This window comes from Trachymyrmex cornetzi, unplaced genomic scaffold, assembly GCF_001594075.2.
Source record: "Trachymyrmex cornetzi isolate Tcor2-1 unplaced genomic scaffold, Tcor1.1 scaffold205, whole genome shotgun sequence".
NCBI classification, from domain to species: Eukaryota; Metazoa; Arthropoda; class Insecta; order Hymenoptera; family Formicidae; genus Trachymyrmex; species Trachymyrmex cornetzi.
The window spans coordinates 933,745-954,118 of record NW_017296691.1 but is presented as its reverse complement, the minus strand read 5'-3'; the positions used below and the strand labels follow the sequence as shown (position 1 = coordinate 954,118).

The 20,374-nt window shown below is 33.2% G+C and overlaps 1 protein-coding gene across 2 annotated transcripts in view; it reads left to right on the top strand.

The window, feature by feature from the left end:
- The window catches only part of LOC108759798 (uncharacterized), a 35,924-nt gene that overhangs the window by 2,236 nt on the left and 13,314 nt on the right, over positions 1–20,374 (top strand). For both annotated transcript variants that reach the window (XR_001940050.1, XM_018505428.1), the window contains one exon: positions 12,218–12,454. Coding sequence is in view for 1 of the 2 variants with exons in the window: in XM_018505428.1 (XP_018360930.1) it covers positions 12,218–12,454 (237 nt within the window). In the remaining variant the exon portion in view is untranslated. The remainder of the gene's footprint in view (positions 1–12,217; positions 12,455–20,374) is intronic.

The following is a 20,374-nucleotide window of genomic DNA, read 5'->3' as shown; positions in this document are numbered from 1 at the left end:
TGTAATTGGATATCTTTTTAGAAATCCTTAATATAGCGGATAAGCATTTCGTGCAAAGACGGATTAATCTCCCGTGGAAAATATAATGGCTCATTAACGCACTGAGGAAATTACAATAATCATTACCCCTGCACCCCGTTCACTTGTCGCTTTCTAAACGCCAAGATATTTAATGAGTCGACTGATTATGAGACAATGCTTACAGTTCGTAACGACATTCTCTACTTTAAGTTCCATTGAAACATTTTATTTTGCGGAACCGGCGACGAAACAATCGCTAATCAAGCACGCGTATACAGTACAGCGTTATAGAGTAATCTATAACGTTCGTTATAGATTAATTATACGATCTTTTAAATATTTATGCCAACGTTAAAATTCTATTTGAATTAATTCATGCGAATTATGACGTCGATACACAGATATACAGATATACAGAATACAGATATTTTAAAAAAGCAATGATAACTCAATCCCTTGAGTTAAATAACATTTTGTTCTTTTTAACTTTTATGCGTCACACTATAAATCAATCGATTTCTGTGATTAATTTCAAAGTAAACAAGATTAACGTCCCTATTAACATATGCACTTGATACATAATAAATTAAAAATTTGTGGTTTTAATATATTTTTTTGAGTTAAATTGTTTAACTCTATCGTTTTAATTAATTTAATGACGTTTGTGCAGAGTTGGAAAAGTTACTTTACAAGTTACTTTTTATTAAGTTCATATTTTATTTTCTATATTATATTTTATCATTTGCTTCAATTTTGTATTACTTTTTGTACGCAATTTCTATGACAAACACATATAAGACAACCTAAAAACTAACTTACAAGACAACTTTCCCAACCTTGGTACTGAGTAGGAGCAATGGCGATTTATAGAAATGATTAAAAATAAACTAGGTATAATTTAACGTTATATGAATTTAATAGCATACAAAAGCTAAGGTTTTCGTAAAATAGACAAAACGAATTTTATAAAATAGAAAAATGTTCCTATTTCTTAAAATAATAATTTTATTTACATCAACGGTAGAAAAAATTATTCATAATGTTTGCAAATTGAATGTTAAATAAGTGATTGCATTTCTCAGAAGTTTAATATAATAAATATAATTTTTTCTATTATAACTGATAAAGAGATCACACGTGCAATTCAATTCGGGGTCAAGATCATCCCACGCACGCGGCGTTATTGAACTTAACAATGGATTACCGAAGCATTCGTTTACATATACAATTTGTAGACGAGAAGTATCTGAAAATAAGTGAAGTTTGCTCGCTAATTAGCGCATGATGTATGCAATGCGTGCGTGTCGTAGTCTACGTATATTTCATGAAAAGATACACACCGATTTTTCTTTATCTGATCTAAAATTTCACTTGGAGTTAGCGTCCGTGACGACAAACTGGATTTATGTTTAATGATCATTTAAATGATAACGTGATCGGTAACCAGCAAAGTGTCTCCGATTTAATTAATGATAATTAGCGATGATAATAATTATAATTAAAAATAATTTTATAAATAATCTGATTACTCCGTAGAAATTCCCTTACTTAATACCGATCATGTTGCGATTATTTTACGAGATCGTTCGTAGATTAAATTTCTATTTCCCGTCCGGTTAAGCGGAATACTTCTTCAACGTCGTGTTAGCTGCAAGACACCGCTACGCTCGTTCTGAAGAGGCACGTGCTCGTAGTTGCAGGTATAAACGCGCATCTCGTAAATGAGACGTGGCGTACTCACGCAGTACGCGTTCTCATCTCCATCGTGCACGCAGGTAATCGACTTTCCACGATCCTCGCTGGTTTTTCCACGGTGTGGAAAGTGGCCGGCGAAGCGGTTTTACCGCGGCAATAACGCGTGAGAAATTCGCGAAGATTCGTAGCCCTACTACCGCTCGGACGCAGGACGCTGTCGTGAAGAAAGTCGTTTACCTATTTATAAACTCGTAGCACGTTACCGTAAAACGCAGAATTTTTATAATAGCGCTGAATATATTAAATTTCACAGGACATACTCAAAGAACAGATATTTTTCTTTTAATCTCTATAATTTAGCAACAAATTCTGCCAGATATACTTTTTTACCAATTTTAATTTATAGCTAGTCTGATAACGATAATTTTTATAATTCTTTAGAGATTGATTTGGCAATTTGATACAATAGATATTTATTAGATTTAAGAAATATAGTTCATACTTTTATAATGTTATTAAAGCCACAGCGCAGCAACTTTTGCATAACGCATAGTGCACAAGAGAATAATCAACCAATCAGAATCCTTCCTTTCCTTCCTTTTCACGGAAAAGAGGAATTTTGATTGGTTGATTCTCTTATGCACTATATATTTATACGTTATGTAAAAGTCTATGCTGCAGCCTCAATTTACCTATAAGTCTTTGTTTTTTTTTTTTTTTTTGGTGCAAAGTTCCTGCGATTATCTTATAGCGAGCAATTGATACAAAAGAAATTGAACACGCGAAGAAAATGAAGATCGTCCAGTCGTTTCTTTATTTACATTTTACTGTAACACGTACGAGCTACTTCCGTAGGTTAATGACCGAGATTGTGTCGCGGTAAAGTGGCGGTTACTTGCAATTCCCACGTGTCGCCGTACGCGTCAAAACCTTTTTTTTCCACACACTCTTCAGACACTTCCTCTAACCGCACGTTCTCGACCAGCTGCCTTCTTCCAATTGTCGTTGAGTCATATCCAGTTATTGTCCTCTTGAGTACGTGCCATTTCCTGTTGAAACTATAAAAGATCAATGCTGTAACGTTATCGTTAAACCGATCGGTGTCAAGTATCAACTAAGACGCGAGCAGATTTCGTTATTACTCATTGTTTCGTTAAACTCAATCGTTCAACGTTGACAGTATTCATCATTTAATATTCACATATTCTCGCTTTGCAAAATCTAAATCAATAAGCATACCGACAATTGATAGATTTTTGCACATGCATTTATTAAAAACTATGATGTATCCATTTTACGATTCAATAACAGATATGACGATGTTACAAACGTGACATCAACGATGTTACCAACTGCATTCTAACTAATGTCATCACACTAGATCATCAGCGATAGACTTAGATGCTGCTGCAAATCTAGAAACGCAGTTTGATTTAAAAATAAACGCTTTTAGAAAATTCTAATTTACTTTAATGCAATGTTATGAATAATTTATTTTGTATCAAGTTTTTATTTGAAAAGTTATTAATATTATATATAAATTTTTGGGGAATTTAATGAATATATTTATGATTAATTATCGTTGTGATTTGTCAAAGGGAATTGATGATAGTGCCGAGTATTAAATTTATTTGTAACGGAACAAAAAAATCACTGATGCTAAAATAGTGTCATATGTTAAGAAATACAATAAAATAGTGATTTATAACAAATCTTACTTAAAGAAAAACTATAAGATTTAAAAAACAGACCCCGTCCTCTAAAGGTTAATTAGAATTTTAGAAATATTTCAATTATTCTTTTTAACCATTGTTGCTGTATAATATCACTTATTGTTAGAAACAGTATAATCTGCTTTTGACTCTCAGAATTATCGACAGAATTGTTGGTTCTCGTGACAAGTGCATGCACTTCCGTCGTATTGTAAAACTAATCGTAGCTTCGCTCACGTAGGTGGCTCACACGTATCTCACCTTGAAAACAAAAGGTCGGTGCGTTTAATTAGCTCGGCTCAGTACCCAATTTCCCACAATTCCGTGAAATAACGGGAGTAGCATCCAGTGAGCAGGTAGAAAAAAGAAGGCGAGTCCGCCGTACCTTTTCTCTTCTACTTATGCCCTAATTATCTACTTTTCTTATGGTGTGGGCGAAACCCCGAACGTTAAAAACCACGTGTTGAACTACATACGAACAAAAGCCGATGAGTGCAAGTCAGTAGAATCTGTGAGAAACGAAACTTTGTTGCAGTAAAAAGAAAAGTATTTATATAGAGTTGGTGGGTAATGAATCTGCTTATATTTTGCGTTCACACCCACAGAAAGAGAAACCTTTGATTATTAATAAATGAATAATGATTACAACCTAAATTTAATATAATGAATTTTATATTTTAAAATGTGAGATATTTTGTAATCGTATGAGTGTTAACATAAAATTATTAATTAAAAAATATACAACGTATGTAAATAATACAGCAGTTAAATAATTTCGGAAAAAATTTTTTGTATATATTCAATATTAATATAACTGAATTTTTATTTTAAGAGTTTTGCATTAGAAAAATAATTATTCAAATTTGTGTAATCTATATATTTACACAGTATTTAGATCCAAATATGATCACAATTACTGAGCATTAAAAATGTTTCAATCTCATGTACTTTTAAAGGATTGTAATCGCAAGCTATCATCATATTGTTGCTCTTGTCATATTGTCAATTATTGTCATCAAGTATAGGCTTTTACGCACAAATAACAAAATTCGAAAGTAATACTGGTAATTTACTAAATGTATTTGTCACGGTAGAAAGGTAAAATGATAGATATGGTACGACAATCGCTTCATTTTAAGGATAACGGTGAAATAGCGGTGACCTGATATTTACACCGGAATAATTGTTATCCTTTCCATGCGATTCCAATGCGTTGTCTCTATTCTATTGTCCTACATAGACTCATTTACTCAAGGCACGTGCTACTTACCATTGTATTTCAAATGCGATTTATCCAAACGTCCAAAAGATTCTTGTAAGAGGAGAATTGTAATAACACAAGAAAGGAATATGATTACACATGCGCGGAACTTTATAACCGCTAATTATAAGTTCTATTAGTCTTCACAATTTTTTACCACTTCCGATTTAATTCTCGCAATCTCAGTAACATTTTGCCCGCAATAATTCGTAGGTTAGTGATTCATTTTTTTACATCGTAAGATACGGCTGGTTGTCGGTCTCTAAGTCCGGATCTACAATAAGTGTTTTAAGTCTCAAGCCGTAAGAAATTGACCAACTACAGTCGAATGCGAAGAGAATAATTGATTGTGATTCGTCCATTTCTTATGGCTTAAGGCTTGAAAATCTATTGTAGATCCGGGGTAATCAATTTCTTGGCAATTCGCGATCCATGTGGTTGCGTACGTTGATGGCGATCATGTATAAATGCCGGTAGGATGAAGTATTTTTCAAATCAAGCAGACCTCGGCTTCAAGTTCTGCCCCGGTTTACGGCTTAATAATTACGATGATGCCAGCTAGCAACCTACATTAGACGGATATAACGAACAGTTACTGTTTGCAACGTTTATTTCGATAACACGACCAACGGTTTCCGCGGACGATCTAATCTATAATTTAGACTTTTATTTACAGTTAATGCGTTAAAAAATGATACTATATAACAGATTGTAACAAAATTCGTAGGAAAGCTTTAACGTGGTACTTTCTCACAATCTCTCGCTTTCAGTAACAATAAAATTAGACTTAATCGAATTTGGATTGAGTTGCTTGTTGAATATACTTTATATTATAAAATGCGAATTTTTTGGCTAAAAATTAAACAATAATTTTTTAAATATATTTTTTATTATTTTAATTATAATTATAAATAATTAGATTCAGAATTAAAAATTATTTCACTGGCAAAGTATCAGTAATTACATTCGTGATTTTTATTAAGAAATTAATCACTGTTACCGAAGCGAATGGATCGTAAAGTGGTTCTTCTTGTAGGTTATAAATCTGCTATGTGGTTACTGCGAGCTTTGTTTTTCGTGGCGCGTGCACGTAATGCATCCTGCATTCTCTGCAAGAATATGAACATGTAACGTGCGTATCGCAACACGAGGCGGATAATGTAGCACCTGCTTCGCGCGTGCCTTACATCGCCGCGATCTTTATCGATCGGTTTCCTCTTTCTTTCGAAGAAGACGATACACTCTATACAGTGAAATCAACGTAGGAAACTCGGTATCGCGAAGTACGAAATTTATGGTGTAATGTGAGAATAGAAATTAATAGACATAAATTTAAAGATAACAATAACGCGAAGTTAACTCAGTCTTTATCGGATTGTAATATCTTTTGTTTTGCATTTGTAATAAAAAATAATATCTCTGTGTCTTTATCATGAATTACTGTAAAAATTTGGATTATGAGGCAGGATTTACCCAAATAAAACACAAGTCATCATAACATGACATCAAAATATCTCCAAAATGATTGATGATTGACTAAAAATAACTTTTTAATTAATAACGATTCACTTTATATATCATTTTGATATTTTGTCTTGCGTGGGCAGAAACATTATTTCAAGAATGCATTCAATGTTTTTACAGAATACATAATCTAGTAATTCGTCAATTGTTAATGAAATTATGGTTGCCCATGCATATAATGTATTTTTTTTTAAATGAGATGTAGTGTAATAAGATTTTTTAAAATTAAAATAAGATTATATAAATCAATTATTTTTGAGACAAGATTTCCTTTTATGATCTCTTTCATTTTTTTAATTGTACGTTGATATTTATTATAAGAATTATTAATTAACTAAACAATAAATAAATTTAATCAATAAATAATTACATTAAATATAATTTATATTTTTTATCGTGTTGTTTAATTCTGCAATAACGCTTACAAATAGAAATTTGACACAAAAGTGATATAATAATGAAATTAACGGGGCTCGTGACTACTCCATCTGCTTCCTCTTGCCCATTCTTAACGTGGCTAGCTAGCTGACCAATCCTCTATGATCGCCTTATTGGCGCATCACATACGCGACTGTGAAAACGCACGATAAATATGTTAATTGAATAGTGCGAACCGTTACGCACTCAACCCACGAAGCGTCGATTGTGCGTTGTTGGTGATAGCACCGTTTGGTTGCTCATTTCGAATGGAATGCCATCCTTAAATTGCCGAGAACATGTTTGCATTAACACGCTAAAACTTCATTCTATTGTGAATGACAGGCACTTTTTTCTTATTATGAAAACTACATAGGTATCTTCTTCAACCATATGATCATTTTAGATCTCCCTGAGATAGGGTTAGCTGGAAATATCCAATGGGCAAAAAAGCTATGATAATTCCGAATTTTGTTATTCCGGACTCTATTCAATGGAATAAACTAGCAAAAACTATAAAAATAACTATGTAATACTAAAAAGATATATTTGTATACTTTATATAAAAAGAAATTTTTGCTTTAATTAATAAATCATATATTAATTACACACGATAGTTTAAAAGAAAACGAAACAAACCAATAGTGATAAAACATCTAATAAAACCTTTTTTTAATTGAAATTATGTGAAATATATTTTTGAAACAAAAATTTTGCAAATAATATAAATGTTATTAAATTTTATATTAATTTTTAGTTTCATGAGAAAAGTATACCTAATAGCAACAAATTAAAAAATTTTTATTCATATAGATTTGGTTTCTCATCTGGTTTACCATTCAATATCTGTGACAAAAAACTAATTAATTTATTATTAATCGTCGATTCCTAATCCATTATGGATTTTGTTTTATAAAGCTTAAATTAGAAAATACTCCATTGATGCTTAGAATAATCATACTAGAATATTGAATCAGAATAATAAATTTTTTATTTATTTTATTACTTTTAATAAGAAAGCTCAATTTGTACCAATTTTTTGCCGGAAAATATCGCTTTGTACCATTGCACTGACGTGGACTTTATCTAAAAAATGTGTAATTTTTCCCACCCTGCCCTCAGGTCACTTTAGAGTTTACGATTTTTTCAAAGGAATGTGTTGGAATTAGATGACTTTCCTATATTTTACATTTCCCTGCAGCAATATCCTTAAAAATAGTAAGCTTAGCATATAACTTTTAACGAGTATGGTTATTACATCGTTATATTATGTTGCGCAGATATAATAAATGATAAAAAAGCTGCTGAACAACAATGATCGTTAAAAGTTTCAGAATAGGTCTATTCAGTGTCTTCCTATTTTCTTCTCTGGCAAACTTTCGATAAAATTTATGTATAAAGTATTTTGTCACGAACGGACAAATTTTGCCAGTGTTTGGGTGGTCATTCTAAACGAAAGAATTCATATACACCATAGGTTGATTTGCTCCCAAGATATGAGCATTTTGTTTTACAAAGCTCAATAATGAAAATTCTCTAATTTATAATCATATAATAATTATTTAATTTATTGAAATAGAATCATATTAACATTACAATTATTACACAGATCTTAGTAGAATGCTGTCCTCTCGTTCATAGATATTATTTAAATTGTTCTCTACTGAAATCCATTATATTCCAGTGAATGCATTCGAAATCGAAAATCTACTCATAGTATATATAAATTCTTTTATTATTCAAAAGACATTGATGAATTCTTTTGCTTAGAATAACTATCTGAACCTGGCAAAACCTATTGATTTTGTGTCGGATTTTGTGACGGAACAACCTACATGTGTAAGATAAATGTCGGGATAAAATCTGAAAACTGCCGACCATAGTAGCCACTCCTACACGAAATCATTCTCTGAATAGAATCCCTAAATCGCCGAAAGCACGTCCGAAGCATAGACTCGACAAAGATTTATCGTTGTATCGTGCATTAGGTGGGTGACGTGCGTTTTTTCTCTACCTTGAGAGCTACATTCTTGAACGTGAATTTTTAAGTGGTTTTGTGTAATAATTTACGATTACTTTCGTGTTCTTGGAAAAATAGTTTTATTATAGAATTATATTTAAATATGTATAAATATAGATCTATTTATAATAAAAAAAGACCTCTCTTTAAATTTAGAAAAATCATTTAAATTTTGCCAAGTTTAGTTTGTAATGCGATATATACACTAGAATTTTAATATTTGCGACAATTGTCGCGTTGCTTACATTTTTTCGGTAGCGAATTTTACGAGTTGAAATTACTTAAAATCATGAAGATCCAATTTCTGAAATATGGTATTGAAAAATAATTAAAATTTTAGCTGAATAATCCACATTCTATTGCGTTTGATGATATGTATAAATCGTATATATATATATTTTTATATAATAACATTAATGATTCTCACTTTCACGTCGCAACGTCTGCTTTTGCCAAGCATGTGCATTGCACCGGTTTTTACAATTTTGCTGCATTTGATGCATCCATCTTATGCTACCACTAGACAACGCATCAATGTCAAGATGTGAGGTGATTTCACTGATTTCGAGACCTGCTTCGGTACATCCGACGCTCGAGATTTGAGTTTCACACGCAATCCGTGTGCGGTTCTTACATAACACTAAAATTGTTTTAAAAAAACACTACATTTTAAGAATTGACCCGTGAAATCGGCAATGTTGAGAGGAAGAAAGAAATTGGAGAAAAGAAGTTATTTTAGTTCGGTATTCATAGTTGGTTCTTATCTTTAATATCATCATCTAATATGCTTTGTGATTGGTAATGTCTTACCAATCATAAAACATATTAGCATCTTAAGACATTGCTTAAGATGATCTTATATTAGAAATGAATTATGGATATTGGCTATGCATCAACATAGACCTAAACATTTTATTACTCTTGTAAGGTATATTCATTATCTATACAATTTTTATATTTCAAGATTATTTTTTTTATAAGTCATACTAAAAATTCTTTATTAGAGTGATTTAACAATTTTCTTACAAACGTTTTACGATTGTAATAAATAGATAATAAAGAAGAGTACAAATATAAATTAATAGAATGATGAAACTACGACGAAGTTGTTTTTGCTTGTTAAATTTAGATATTTGCATAAAGAAAGTTATTCTTGCTTCCTTTATAAATTTTGAGTCTTGTCAGAGTCAAGAGAAGATGATCTATGAATATTTTCCATATATAAGAATCTCTTGTCGGAAGAATGAAATATGTTTTATTCGTGAAAAAAAGCTTTGTAAATATGTGGTTTACAGTGCGTAAAATTCTTATTGACGAAAGGAAGAGAATGAACAGCAGACAAGAGAATAAAAAACGACGACGGTTGTTATGCAACAGCGAGTGAAATTCGTCATGTTGTTAAAGTTTATTTCCCTCAAACATCGCATTTCGAATTAGCACACACCACGCGCGTCTGCATAGCCGATGACTTCCTAGACGATTGCGCGACCGCTGCAGGATGCGACCGCCGCTTGCTTGCGTTATCGCTTCCGTTACGTCGTCTCACCAGCGTTTTACGTCGCTCGTATCCCCGACTTTTTTTTTTTCTTTGCGAAAACCAGCAGACAGCAGCTCGATATGCTGCACTCTGCTCCGGGTCGGGATTCACTGGCAGCCGCGTACATGCATGTAAATGACAGGATTACGATAATGGCGGGTTGCCACCGAGACCGAGTATGTATTTCTGCATTTATTTCTGTCTGCGTACTCGGTGAAACGTGACGAGATGGAAGAGCATAGTATAATCAGGAGTGGCTTCAGGCAGTTTCTGCATCTCCCGACGCAAGGTTCAAGTATGCATCGCTTTCATCATAGTTGTTATCCAGTTGGAATTCCAGACTGCGGAAAGTGGACGTATAATACGGTATTGCAAAATTCGTGAAATTCTGGGTTAATTTTGTTTAACGGATAAATTCCTAAGATACCAGCAGATTCTAAAGTGCAAAGCGTGTTAAGAATGAAAAATAATTCTGCATGAATTAATCTCAGAGGCAGAGTAATATTCTATTATGTAATCTTTATTGGGATATTTAAAGTTAAACTAAAGTTCGGGAATTAACTTCTTTCTTTTTTTTAATAAACGGTTTTATTGCACCATTATGTTATGGAAATATAAACTTATCCCACTTTGCAACACCTTTCGCAATCACTGGCAACGGATGTGTATTTAAACCGAGCCTATGTTTTTCATCCATCGCAGGAAAAAGCGAAATAATGTAAAACACTTAAACGGAGACTAGTTTCCTGTGTTCACTTTTGTTACGTAAGGGATGATACGAGTTACATAAATAAGACCCTTTCGTTTCGCACGAGAATAACGTAAAACGCTCCTACGTTGCTGCTCGGTGATTTGAGCATTTTGCTCAAGAAGGTGACGAGACTCCACTGCCCATTGAAATCATCGGCTTGAAAACGGCAGCGGCAATCCGATGAGGCAACGTCCCGCCTTGCATCGTACCCTGTTGATAGGCTCGGTGCGTGATGATGTGAGGTTGCGTGTCTTCGATACGGCGAAGAGATTGAAAAGCGTGTTCACTTGCGATGCGCTTACGATGGCCGGTCAGAAAACGCGTTGCATTATTCGTGCAATTAGTCATGAGAGATTGAATCGCGCAGATAGCCGAGAGTGTATATCCGTTGTGAGGAGTTAACAGCTCTCGCGAGAATTCGCGCGCGGGCATTTGAAGCAATTTCGTGCCGTGAAATGGAAGCGCGCGATTAGACGTGATCATCGAAGAAAAACGTTGCACGGATGTTATGAAGAAAGAACATACTATTATAGAAAAATGTGATTGAAACAGCATTCTTTCCTATCATTTGCATTTCGAGAAAACATTCAACGAAATTGGCTACTTAATTTACATTGTAACTTCCGTAGACATGATTGTGAATCGATAATATGCAGTTAATCGGCATTAAAAAGGAAAACAGGAATGACTGCATTAATTAGTACGTCGTTCTGAATAACTATCGTCGCTATACGAGGACAAAAGTGAAATCTTCCTACATATAGGAACTAGGTCTCTGCAGCACTTGAATTTCCAGTGCACGAAGTGTACGCGTTAATATTTCATTAAAGAATAATATCTAATGTAAATATAACAAAATTTGCGATAAATTTAAATATTTATATAATAAGAAGTTGTATATACATATATATATAAATTTCTAATCATAAGATAGACATGTTTTTCATGTATGTATATACAACAAGAAAGAAAAGTTTTTCCGAGAATCAATTATGTTTTAATTTGTGAAAGAAAGTTATATTTTAGTTTAAAAACAGTGTAATTAAAAACAGTCATGTCATAAGTAGATCATATTCTCTGTGACACGGTTCTTTATTTTTATTATCTCTTTTATTTTTAATAAAACCATTATAATTCGTATAAAGTCTATGCTGTATCTCTTTTTATGATACCTACATCAGCATAAATAAATGTGTCTATTTATTTACACACGCGTCATTATCCGTGAAATACTTGATGATAATCGCAATAAAATAACAAGAAACACATCGCATTGCAGGATCCAGTGGCGCCGGATGCGGTTATCCAGGTGCACCGGCACATAGTAGCGTGCGTTTCACCATCAGAGATTCTGACGACATCATAGACGAGGAGGATGAACTCCTTAAAGATACCACGTTACCGGTAGGCACTAGAGCTACATATTCCTGTGAACGTGGATTCGAGCTTTTGGGACCAGCGAGGAGGGACTGCCAAGCCGAAGGTTCGTGGGTGCCGGAAGGCGTACCCTTCTGCGGTAAGTATCATCCATTTTTCGATGCATAACACTTGTAATTATCTCAAACATAATGTTAATTCTTTTAAGCAGTAATATTATACAATTAGATATGCGATAATTTATCGCTAATTGTAAGCGTGATGTCTTATCAAAACATTTGATATCCGTAAAAGGTAACCCATACAGGAATAATTCTTGTTTACAATTTCGTAAATTATAAATTGCAATTTGGCTATAATTTAGTTTGATAATATAATTTATAAGATATAATTTATAAGATATAATTTGATGACGCAATAGCATAATTAGAGATGCTTTGTGGCAAATATCACTAGTCTTTATGTACAGAGAGTCTCAGACATAATTCTCTTTCCTTTGATCTTTTCTGGATTTTGAAGTGACCGCTTTGATAAATTTTCAATTTTTATAAATGATTTTTAACTTAAAAATCTACTTAATACATTATCAAATTAAAAGAAACTGCATTTTGAAAATAAGTAAGAAATTTGGTTTGTCAGCCAAATAGTCGATCATTCATTTTTAATTGTCTAATGCATAGTCCGGAAACTATTACTTCCTCAATGTTTTCATGAAGGCGAAATCGAGTCCAAGCTGGACAAAGAGTAGAGAAATGACTGAATAAGTCTGGAGACACTTCGCGTGGGATGGAACGTCTTTATACTTAATAGTCCGCCTTTCTATTATAATTCGACGCGAGCAGCCGATGACGTTCGACTGTATTTGCATCCGCTGTTTCGGGAAGGCAAGTGACCCGGTTCCACGTGTCCTTGACCGAGCAGGTCCGACAACGACTATTGGTACAAGCGTGAAGCAGCCATGTCGGGAACGCGCCGGTGGGAGCAGTGCACCGTTAACTCTGAACCTGTTACCACTTAAGAATGCCCGCAGCCTTCCCAACCTTACGCGCATTCCTTAAACAGAGACCTGTCAGACTTTTCGTTGTCCTTGGACCGGGTCGAACGAATTTACCTCGTTCTTCAGCGACGCTGGAAATACTTCCGCATTTGCTTCCCGACATTTTTGTTATGTCGTTTCCATCGTACTTATTTTAACCATAAATGTATCTTTATTTTATTTTGGAATAAGATAAAGAAAATTCTTGGTTTATCTTGCGCGAGATGGAATATTAATTTTCTTTTAATAATGTCTGTGGAACTCAAGACAGCTCATTAGCAAGTCATTTATTTCACGAAGTATCTTACGTGTTTTCTTGTACATGTCTTCTTATACATAAAGTGCAAACATATATTAATGCTTACACTTCTTACTAGCAAAAGATGTCTGACCGGTAATGGATCCTTTTCGTATATTCCATGCATACGTTACAGAAATTACTTATCGGTGAAATGCGTTTTCTAGCCTTGCGATCTTAGGAATGAGGTGACCGATTCTCCTTCCATTACTTCTCTACCTGAACGTACTGACCACTGAGCAAATCAAGCTGAAATTTAACACATCGTGAAAATAATATCTATCTAAAAAGAAGCAGTTATTACATATTTTTGTGCTTTTTTTAAAAAGAAATAATATTTATATCTTTTATCTGAAATTCTTTTTAAAGAATAATGAATTCCTTATTCTGTAACATACTTTATTTTGTAAAAGAGGATATAAAGTTAGAAACATCTGTTTTTTAAAAGCAATGAATAATTCACATATGTAATCATTTAAAACAAATTTTAATTATTTAAAATTAAAAACACTTATGCTTTACATATAATTATTATTATAAATTTATTAACAAAGAACATTTTAAATAAAAAATAGTTTGTGAAATAGATTAAGATTCTACGCGCGTTTACTGTGTAATGTTAATTAATATCAGATATCGGTATAAATTAATATCAAATATCACTTTAACCTGTTTTTTAAGAAAAATATTTTAATTTTACCTTTTACTAATACATTAATTAACTACAATTTTAACTTAACTATCTTTCCATCTTCAGAAAAACTAGAACCAGAATTACAGAAAAAGTAAAGTAAACCGTGAATTGACCCATTTTTTATTTTGTTCGTGCAATTAACTAATGATTGAATGAAATGCTCCGGAAGTGCATAACGTCGCTCTTCCTTTTAGTGATAAAATTCTTACACATGTTCTCGTGCAAAACGTATCAAAGTGAAAGAGCATGGCTCGGAGAGAATCGCTTCTGATGAGATCTCACGGCCATGCTCCGCGAATTCAACGACAGGCTGAACTGGTCCAGGATCACGAGAAATGGCGCCGTGTTGTAGGCGGAAGTGGGTCGCGTGGATTACAAGTACACGATGTCGACACGCCTCGATGATTGCAAGGACTGTCTCTTCGTGGCGTGAACCAAGCAGAACGCAAGAAAGAAAGAATGAAAAGAGAAATGCACTTGTCAGGTGCCGACAAATCTCCTCTAATAATGAACAATAATATAATATAAATTATGCGATAAGTAATTTACATTGAATTACTTATTCTTTCATTTATTTTACAAACATCCCACATATAAATTTCACGTCTCCTTTTCCGGGTCACAAGTAGGTCTGATTAAAACGTTAACAATGCTCTGACACTTTCATTTGTCAATGAATACTTTGTATGCTGTGCAGAATATCAATAACACAGTTCCACAATATATCACTTTGTTTGCTCGGTTCAAATTATTTCAATTTCAATTTATTAAAAATCCCGATGTGTTACGCAAATTCTAACAACATTGTGTGTTCAACGTGAGCAAAGTTTTGAGATACGTACTATGATACTTCGGAGAGAATTTAGCGAACTGTGTAATTGATCCTGCAATATACTGGAATGTAAGTTCTTATATCAAATCGATGTTCTACTTTATGAGTGAGAAACTATAATTAATACAAATTAATCTCTAATAATTAATCTCTGATGATAATAAACTTTTTAATCGACCATAAAGTATGAGATAGTCATACCAGTCCATCAATTATATTATACATCAATGCGTATTTATTGTCGTTAAAAATAAATCATTATACTTAGAAAAGCATTACTAGATATAGACGGTCTGATAAAACAGCTGATGGAGATTAACTGCAACCATCGACGATGACGATGCAAAGTTTTTGTTAATGCGCGACATCTAAACATATCTAAATGGCATATCTTACTGGAACAGAAAATATAGGTCATAATTCTTGACTTAACCGATTAGAGGAAAAAAAGGGACAAGGGTGAGTGAAACTACAATAATCAGAAAGGCGGAACATTACCTCTCAAATTATTTTCAAATTTCACGGTCTGCATATAAAAATCGTTAACGACCTCTTAACCCGAATATTTTCAAGCACTTAACTTTATTCTTGAACGATAATGTTGCTAATTATTCTCAGCAAATTTTAACACTTAAATATGTTATTGATACCAATCCTTCTATATTATTCATTCTTACCTCTTTTTTAAACTTTATGTTTATTCAAGACGACTTAAGTATATCAAAATGTTATCTGTTTTGTTTTTTAATTAAATAGATACATGCTTTAAAGAGAAAGACAGAAAAAGCAATACAAATTAAATGATACATACTATCTTCTATCTAATTACATGCATACATTTTTCGCGTCTAGAAATCTCTTGACGATTAAGATAATATGTTGCAGATATCTAATTCTTGAATATCAGTGTACGTATTTTGTGTATTTTGTTATACTTATTTTGTATATACGTATCGAATTTTCTTTTTTAGACAAAAAATAATTTTATTAAAAAACTTTATATTGATTTTTATCTGTAATAATTTTTATATAAATAATTTTCACGTAAATCTTAATTGTAAAACGTTACAATATCCAAGAATTTCTGTTAGATATCTCTGTTAAATAATAGAGTGAAGGTTCGATAGTTCAGTAGAGCAGAATCTGACGCATTCCTCTGCGGTAGTCTTTATACCTATTTCTCGAGGCAAGAGGAAATACCGCGTAGATTGATGACGTAATGGCATTTCTTGTACGGGGCAATAACCGTCGTACATTCGCGGGCGTTTCTTCGTCATTATTTCGACGATCGTGAGGCAAGAGTGCGGCGCGAGCAGTGTTTGCACAAAATTACTCGACTGCCCACCCAAGACGGTCGCAACAATTTCTCGTGATCCGCCGACCGCGAGAGCAAGTTGCCACTTGCGCAACTGTGCGTGAACTTGACTTTTCGAACGTATACCTCTCGTTTGCTTTCTATAATATAATAGGTACACGCTATTTCCGTAAAGAATCCATTTGCGACCAGACTTCCAAGATTAATGACGTTATAAAGGAGAAAGGCTTCAAGTATGAAAGGCTTCAAGTATCAGGCTTCAAGTATCAGACCTGGCTTCAACAAAATTTACTGAGCTTAAAAAAAATGTGTATAAAATCTATAAGTAGATTCAATATTAATACGTTAATATTATCCAATAAATTTAAATATTATTTATTAACGTCTTTTACAATTTAAAAAGTTTACTTCTGCGGATTTTAAAATGGAGCGATATTTAATTCTCGTTTATATAAACAGGTCTGTTTTATCTGTTTACTTCCTTTTAAAATTGATTTTAATATTTTATTTAATATTTCCGTTCTCCGAGAATGTTCCGAAAAAAATATTCTATTTAGATAATGTCTTCAAAGTTCTAGAGATTTACATGAGCTATATTTGAAAATGTTTCAAGCTAGAGAGATTATAAGCCATAGTAAAAAAAAAGTAGAATTGCATTTACCATCCGATAAATGGCATCATAAAACTTCAGGTCAGACATAAAATCAATGCTTATCTATGAAACATTTCCTGTTTTTCGAACTTAAGAATACACAAGTACTTCGTGTTTTACGAAAATAAGATTGCACTTTCTTTTTCAGTACTCAATAAAAAACTTCTTAATCGCGTCATGATATAGTTTAACTGGTTTAAGTTAAAATAACGCTTGTTATTATCATAATATAGGCGGTTCGATAAACTTAACAGTTTTACGGGGGCAAATATTTTTTGATGCGTCGTTAATCTCTTTGCATCATCGATATTCTCGTCATGATAGAAATATCACGAACAAGGATATAAGAGCGATTAGTATGTCGACTTGGTATAATATTACCTTGCCTTGATGATCGAATTATAAAAATGATCTATAGATGAGGCCTTGCAATGAAAAATAATAGAATAGTCGTACAAGAATGACGTAAACAATAATAATTGATTTCAGGGACATGCCATATGCTATTTTACAACATCATCTATAAAAGAAAATAGTGTCATTCGTGATAAAATCTTATTATATATAACACAACTTTCAGTTATTGAAACTTTATATTATTTTTAGTCCTTTCAACAAAATATTTTAGGAATTAAATAAATACTTTTTGTTCCTCTCTCTCTCTCTCTCTCTCTCTTTCTCCCCCCCCCTCTCTCTCTCTCTCTTTCTCTCTCTGTAAATAATGTTTAGTCCTGATTTTAAGTAATATTTTGTTCTATATATTTTCATTTTTCTCTTGGCTTAATTTTAATTCTTTTTTGTAATACTTTACATAATTTTCAATTAAAATATTAATTTGTAAATATGTATTAAAGTAATTTATTGACATGAATACACATTACGTGTAAATATTTTATATATATTGAAATAATTTATAAATAATTTTATGATAAAAATCGTAAAAATAATTTAATCTTACAATTCAAATAAAAAACATTACTATGTATGATTACCTTTATTAAGTCGAAAGGACATACAATTGCGGACTGCTCGTCATACCTCTCGTTATGCGATATCGACGGAAGTGATATAATAATGAAAAAAACCTTTTGCGTTTGCGTGTATAAGAAATAACTGTAAATTATGAGGTATGTATGGCGTGCATACGCATTCGTCTTGTGGGAACGTGCGCGGCATACGTGGACTTTTATGGGGGGGGGGGGGGGGGGTTAGCCAATATGTAGGTTTAGGTCGAGAATGCATCGATTATCTTTGTGTGCCGAAGCGACGCCTATTCGATAGAATTTCGATTGCTTCGTTAAAATAATTGCGTACAGCAGACGGTTGACGCACACGTCTCAATGAAGATTATAATTTAGTCGCTCGGTTAATCACACTATACCATGTACATTTAATTAAAAATTTTGCATTAAAAGTGCAAGTCAGTTTTTTAATAATTAATTTTTTTATGATTAATTTATATTATTCACTTAGTGCCGATTATGAAAATAAGAAATCTGAACAGTATATAATTACAATTTATCTCCGTTTAAATTGCTTATGATTTCTAGCATTTTCACGCGATTGAAGAATTAATTTCGTTGGATTTTAATGTTAATTATTCCTGATTCATAATCAATTGTGTAACATGACGCTTTCCTACTTCCAAGTTTTCTTCCGCACAAACTGCAAGAATACAATTCCACAGAATACAATTGAGCCCGAAGATTAGCCTTAACGAATAAATCTGACCGCTGTTTCTCAACGCATTTATCGGAATATCTTGAAGATGCGCTTGATACATATGGGTGAATTTTCAGTAAGTCCTTTGTTTATACATCGGACTTTTACATGTGATACGCTCATCGTCTTGTCTGTGCATCTCTTAATTGTTCCACGCAAGATTTCATGAGATACCTTGAGGCCGTGGTAACAGATTGTATATAGAAACGCGCGTCTCATGGTATCTCAAACAACGCTATGAAATGCTTTATACCGAGTAAGTTACATATTACACCGATCATGAAGAATGTTATACGCGCGTGAGAAATTCATTAACGCATTTCCAACACAAGCAATTGGCAAACACTTTACAAGATTAAATTAGATTATTATCTATCTATTTCATATATTGTACGGAATACCTGTTTTCTTCCGAGTGCTATGTATAAAATTTACATATACAATGACATTTATGATAACGTAAATAGAGAACGTAAATAGAGAAAATGATAAAATACTTTTTGATCTAATTTGATCGTAAAATATAGCATAATTTAATCTCAAGTGATTATAAAGAACGATATCGGATTAGCTCACTTATAACTCAATTACGAGTTAAGTGTCATTATACTCTACGTAATACTCTTGCAAAAAGTAAAAGCATTACGAAGACCTATCTAATCGGTCTCGGTGACTATAAAGTAAAGAATGATATTGGATTAGCTCTTAAACGAGTATAAACGAGCTAAATATCATTATACTATGTAATAACCAGATAATGCAACAGCATTATGGAGACCCGCCTGATTGGTCGGCCCAACTCAATGAAGGATACCGATTCCATCGCTAAGCTCAGATTCTGATTAGACATGATTAAGGCCGAAGTGATGCGTATCGCAGGCTAGTAGCACGCACCATCGTCATCGACATCGCACCAATAAAATTCTCACGTTACGGTACAGTAAAACTACCGCAAGGCCGCCAACGTGTTCGCGAATGCACGGCACTTGTTGCACAAAACTTGGCGATGACCACAGATGGCCACGGTCTCCATCTGCGCGTGCCGTACGGCTATTCACCCGTGCGGTGATAGTGATGGCGACCGACCTTCTTTTTATCAGATAGATATGATAATGAGTCAGAGCGATTTTCTCACAAGAAAATATCGCTGTGTCACTGAGGTATGCGTTCGATGTATAAAAAAAAAGCAAAAATCTATGCGGTTGTGTACACGTACATACGAACATCTGATCTGTTGCGTCGTTCTTTACTTTATAATCAAGCAGCCGCCTGTTTAATTTATGGATCAAGAATGGGTGGTGCGTGGTAATCTCTTACTAACGCGATGTAATCTCGTGCTCATCTCGTGCTCATCTTCTGTAACGATGCACTCATTAACGGAGACTCTAATCAAGCATCTACTAGGAATACGGCAAGTAATTGGTAGGAAATCAGTCAGAGAGAAGAAAAATCAGTTTTTATCGTATATTTGGAAACTCAAAGGGTGCAGGATGCTATCTCCATTAGTCTC